This window comes from Corylus avellana, chromosome ca2, assembly GCF_901000735.1.
Source record: "Corylus avellana chromosome ca2, CavTom2PMs-1.0".
NCBI classification, from domain to species: Eukaryota; Viridiplantae; Streptophyta; class Magnoliopsida; order Fagales; family Betulaceae; genus Corylus; species Corylus avellana.
This window is the reverse complement of record NC_081542.1, coordinates 45,288,889-45,294,852: the sequence shown is the minus strand read 5'-3', so window position 1 is coordinate 45,294,852 and position 5,964 is coordinate 45,288,889. Positions and strand designations below refer to the sequence as shown.

The 5,964-nt window shown below is 37.6% G+C and overlaps 1 protein-coding gene across 1 annotated transcript; it reads left to right on the top strand.

The window, feature by feature from the left end:
- Window positions 1–782: 782 nt before the first annotated feature.
- On the top strand, window positions 783–5,332 carry LOC132170856 (disease resistance RPP13-like protein 4). Its single transcript, XM_059581981.1, has 2 exons — window positions 783–907; window positions 2,758–5,332. The coding sequence occupies exon 2, from the start codon at window positions 2,759–2,761 to the stop codon at window positions 5,171–5,173; it is 2,415 nt and encodes an 804-aa protein (XP_059437964.1). The 5' UTR covers window positions 783–907; window position 2,758; the 3' UTR covers window positions 5,174–5,332.
- Window positions 5,333–5,964: the final 632 nt, after the last annotated feature.

The window sequence follows — 5,964 nt, the reverse complement described above, 5'->3', positions numbered from 1 at the left end:
TTATCTTCCCAATATTGAACCCCCCTCTTATATTCCTTAGGAGGAGCCACGTCATGCAGTGCTTTAGTACCATATGACCTACCATTACTAAGTGGCTCTTATATCACTTGTAACAATCAAAGGAAAAGCGCTAGCCACATCTACGCTAATACCTAAAATGACTAGTAAATTTGAAGTTTTCCTAAAATTTATTATAAAGTCTAGTTTCACTTAGTAATTAAGCAATATGGAACTTAGCCACCCCCAAGGAGCCAAAGAGGTGGCCGAAACCAACCCAGTGGGCTTAGGGGTGGTTTCGGCCAACCCCACGGCTGGATGAGGGTGGCTCACCAAAGGGGGTGGCCGAACCAATAGATCAATAGAACTCACATGTAAATCCTACATATCCAATGCTAATTTTTTTTTTAACTTTTTTTATTTATTTATTTTAAAATAGAGATAAATGCAAAATGAAAAAAATAACATTTCTCTTTTAGCTATCTAATTTCATTATTTCACTTAAATATTAATTTTCAAGAATTTCTTAATTCATTATCCAACAATTATATTTGCTAAAATTATCTTTTCTTAACTGTCATATTTTTAAAATTTTGTCTCTTTTCAACAGTAAGGTCATATTTTTTAATTTTTTCTTTTCCTAAGTGTCATATTTTTAAAAATTCTTGTTTTCCTAACTCTCATACTTTTCACAATTTGTCATTTTCTAACTCATTTTTTAACAAAAAGTCGTTTCAATTAACTAAACAAACAGAAGAAAAAAAAAAAAAAAGACTTGGAAAAGCAAGTCTACTCCAGTCCAGCTTCTGGTCTCCATTCAAGATACTTTGACCATTGCTGAGTCCCGGAAGCTCTCAAACCCCAACACATCCGGTTCAACACAGAGAGTCTCAAGCTACTGCTCCAAAAGGTAAACTCTCATCCTCACACAGTCTCCGTTCTCGGGCTTAAACCTTGATGCTCAGGTTGGTATTCAGTGTTTTGCATATTTTTTAACTTTAGAATTTCGTTCAATCTACATGCTAGTTAGGTTTGTGGATCTGAAATATTACTTCTTTTTGCTGCAAATAATATTGTTGAGTTAGGTTTGGCTCTTTGGAATTCACGTTCTTTATCTAAAAAAGCTGGAGATTTCATGCTCATATTTCTCAGTACTGTTCTGGGTCTGGAAGGTGTCATCATCAAACCCATGAAACTTAGATGCATCATCTCTGACACAGCTTTTTTTTTTTTTTTTCCTCTAATGAACTCGCATTCCCATTAGGCTCTGTGTTAGTCGTCCCGTCTAAACCTGCAATAAACTCCCTTCAATTCTTTGAGCTCCACTTTATCTTGATTAACTTTTTCCTTATGTTATTAAGGATTAGATTGTAGGTCAATAATTGGACTGTGGGACTGTGGGACAGTGGGAGGAGCCAATGGGAAATATCTTTTAGCAGTATTTAGATTTGTGAACTCACGTGAAAGTTGACGTCTTCGGTGGGGCAGCTTACTCGGCAACTTTCTCCTTTATCTCCTCCTACTATGGGGGCAGCTAATTTTTATAATGTTATTTATTGGTATAAACTTTTCTACATCATCACATGGCTACATTGGGTCCTACACTTCCACTTACTGATTTTTAAATGAAATGTCACTAATGCATGTAGCATAGAGATTTCCAATTTGCATTTAGAAAATTGGGGTCTAATTGTTTTTAATTCCTCAAGTGCAACTTGCAAGTAGCATAGAGATTTCTAATTTGCATTAAACAAATTAGAAACCCCACCTCTTGCACCATAATTATTAAGACCCAGTTTCCAATATATATATATATATATATATATATATATATATAGAATCCCCCGCTTAGATTTTAATTTGATGGCATATCTTGGCTGAATTGAAATCCCTGGCTCTTCTGCTCAAACAAAAGTCCTATCTCAAAAATTCTTATCTAAGAACAGGTAACAAATGTATTAACAAGACCCCAAATTATAGAATTTTTCATTCATATTTTAGAGTCTGTTTGGCCATGGGAGTTTGTAAGCTAAAAATGCATTTGTAAATAACACTGCAGAAAGTTTCTTTTTTGGGATCTATTTTTGAAATAGTAATGTTATTTATTGTAAATTGTTATACAACAAAAATATAGTAGTAAGATTCCTAAGAGGTATTTCAATTAGCTGGGGACTACGTCTTATGAAGCAGATGTTACTAGTTCGAATCCCTCCTCCCCTCTTATGTGGATATATAAAAAAAAATGTAGTAGTAAGAGTCGGTCCTTTTCTTTTTTCTTTACAAATGCTAATTCAATGACTAATTGTCACTTTTATATCATCAAATTGTATGATTGTCGTATAGCAGTATATAAAATAACATTACTTTTTAAAAAAATAGTTTGAAAAAATATATATAAAATAATTACATTTTCAAATTACAAATAAAAATGTGTGTTTTTAAGAACATAAATTTTAACGGATAAATCGCAATGTTATAAAATGCTTAATGGCATTTTAAAAAATTACATTTTTAAATTAGACGTTAGATTGCAAAACCAAGAGTACTTAGGACATTCACCAGGTCTCACGATGATGGATTATGATTTCCTATAATTTCAAAAAAAATCGTAGATTCTCATTATGCAAGTCAGGGCTAATGCCATTTTGCAGAAAAGAAAAGGGCTTTAAACCTTGGCTTTGATTTCTTTTGATGGCAGATTTTGGCTTCGAAATCTTGTGTCGCACAGACTGATATTTCTTTTGTGAAAGTTTTCAACAGGATGCCTCCGTCCGATCAGTCTTCTGGCGCAGGTTCCGGCAACTTCAACGTTGCGAAGATAAACGATGTTGTTCTACCCGACGTTGTCAGGAAGCTTCAACAAGTCAAGGACATCCTCTCCCAAAACGGACCTGAGAACAACGTCAGCAACAGTGGCAACAACGGCAGCAGCCATGCTAGCCAGGACGAACATCAGAAGATGGGTAACGAAGCGGAGAAGTTAAGGAAAGATCTGATTTACATACGAGAATCCTTCAAAAATCTCAAAGGCTTCGAGGACAGAGCCAGTGACCTCTTCAATGCTCTTAAAGAACGCAGCTCCTTCAACGATTTGCTAACTAGTGGTCTCAATGCTTCTTCGCGAGACAAGCAGCTCCGAGCCAAGCTTGGTGCGATCAACAAGATTGTGATGGAGTTGAAGCTCCGGATCCCGTTACCCTATAAGTTGTCCTCCAAAGAATCCGACGCCCACCGGTTCCCACGGGATGGCACCGAGTTTGATGACTTGGAGGTGGTTGATGAATTGCCTCTCTTACACGCTGACAATGAATTTGGGAATAGCTTGGCTTTCCAAGATTTTCGGTTAGTATATGATAAATTGCCTGACTCCACAACAAAGCTGTGCTTGCTGTGTTTTGCTTTAATTCCGGAAAATGAGATTGTGAAGAAGAGGTTTATGACTTATTGGTGGGTTGGAGAAGACTTTGTTAGCCCAAGGGTTGGAACAGCTGATGATGGAACCTTCAAAGAGTGGTCGGTTGAGGAAGTTGCTGATGAAATCTTCGAAGAGCTGGCGAAGAAGGATTGCATTGAGCCCGTAAATGAGAAGCACAGGTTTGTCGTGGACAGTTACAAGATGAATCCTTTTATACGTTCGGCGGTGATTGTGCTTGCCAAAGAAGCTGGGTTGTTTGATTTCGAGGACGAAAAATGGAATCCCAGTGCCAATTTTAAGACGTCTTACCGGGCGTGTTTAGTCAATGGATTTTCTCAGGAGTTGGCGAAAATTGGCCCTGGACCGGATGCAAAAGAAACCGACCACCCTGGATTGGATCTAGAGAAACTGAGAACAATATTCAATGTCAATGAGCCTTATCCTGATTTTTTCAAATTGGAGTGGTTTTCAAAGTTGAAGAATGTAAAGGTTCTTTATCTGGGAAGGTGGCAGACCTCAGCTAAGCATCATATTGAAGTAGAAAGCGTTGAATTCTTAAAAGGGTTGAAAAATATGAAACTTTTAAGGTTTTTCAGCCTTCAAGGAATTTCCAGAATTACCAAGCTTCCTGATTCCGTCTGTAAGCTCTTAAATTTGAGGATCTTGGATCTTAGAGCTTGTCACACTCTAGAGGAGCTTCCAGATGGAATAGGCTCACTCAAGAATCTGACGCACTTGGATATATCCGAGTGTTACTTGCTAGAGTACATTCCCAAAAAGATTAAGTTTCTCTCAAAACTCCGAGTACTTAAAGGGTTTGTAATTGGTGACCGTCGAAATGAAAAAGCGTGTACTCTTACTGATTTGTCAGGATTGAAGGAGCTGAGGAAATTGAGCATCTACACAAACACGAAGGGTTTCCCCAGTGAAGATGAGGCAAACCATCTTCAAAAGTTTAAAAATCTTGAGAAACTTACAATTGAGTGGGGAGCATTTCCCAGCAATACAGGCAGCGAGAAAAAACAAGACAAGGGTGTGGCACAATCAATTGCAGAAGCCACCAAGAGTCCAAAGAAGAGTGAAGATAAAAAAAAGCAAGGCGAGAGTGTGGCACAACCAATTTCAGCAACTACCACGAGTCCTAAGAACTGTGGAAATAACCAAAAGCAAGACAAGGGTGCGGCACAACCATTGACTGCAACCATCACAACTCCAAAGAACCGTGGGGGTAACAAAAATCAAGACCAGGGTGTAGGGGAACCAATGGCAGGAAGCACCATGAATCCAGAGAATAGTGGAGATAACAAAAATAAGGACAAGAGAGCAGCCGGATTGGTTAAGACTTTGTCAAGAACACTCGCCTTTAAGAAACCAGGGCAGGGTCCCACAGATCCGGAAGGTTTTAAGAAACTAAAGAAACTGGATCTCAAGTGTTACCCTTCGATGGAATCACCCAGTTGGTTGCTGCCTGCAAAACTTCGGATGCTAGAGAAACTCTACATCAGAGGAGGGAACCTCCAAAATCTAAGCCAAGGTCAGAAGAATAACGAGTGGAAAGTTAACATACTACGTCTGAGGTTCTTGAGCAACTTAAAGATGGATTGGAAAGAACTCCAGTCATCATTCCCAGACTTGATTTACTTGGAGAAATACAAATGCCCTAAACTCACTTTCTTTCCATGTAATGAGAATGGAATCGGGCTGAAGCCAAGAACTGAAGCTGGAAAGGAAGCTGCTAAGAGGTATAACATTTTGCATTAACTCGATAAGTCCTCCCAGGATGACTCAGACTATCAGAAGTATGTTATGTTTCTGGCCCAATTTTTAGATTTAATTCTGTTTCATGTGTGTACTTTTTTGGATTTGACGAAGTTGCAATAGCTTCTTGTATATCTCCATCCCTCCTTATTTGGATTTAATTCTGTTTCATGTGTGTACTTTTTTGGATTTTACTAAGTTGCAATAGTAAAACATAGTGGTTGGATAACTTTAACAGAAAAACTATGGATTAATCTAGTTGCTTTATCGTGCTTATATGCCTCAATGCATGATCGCTACTAAGAAATAGAATATAAAATTAATAGATCAAGTACAGAAATGATGTTAGGGTCAGGAATGATTGTCACTGACTTCAAGTGGGAGTGACAAGAAAGGCAACCCGGAATGGGAAGCCTTCATGGATTCTGTTCTTGTATCTTATTCCCTATTGGTTTGGATTTGTTTTTGTCAACTTGAATAATACTGGCTGTGTTTTTCAAGTTCTTTATTTTACATTATGATGTTTATTCAACTTGATTTAATTTGTATTGGTGTGATTTGAAGGAATATTGTGGTTAGGCCTTTTAGGGATTTTGTTTTTCCTGGTTGGTTTTCTTCGAATTGATTGTGCTACTATGGAATTGAGGTCTTAAAACAGGTTTTGTATCTTCAATTGATTTTGGTTATGAGTGATTTGAGATTAATTGAAGAATTCAAATGGTTATATGGTTATGCCCATCTGGGGTATCATTGATCTGATTGCTGGCTCCAAAAATTGGTGGCTCAAACATGAA

Excerpts from the sequence above, each read along its gene's own strand:
- LOC132170856 (XM_059581981.1), top strand. The coding sequence starts at position 2,759 with ATGCCTCCGTCCGATCAGTCTTCTGGCGCAGGTTCCGGCAACTTCAAC.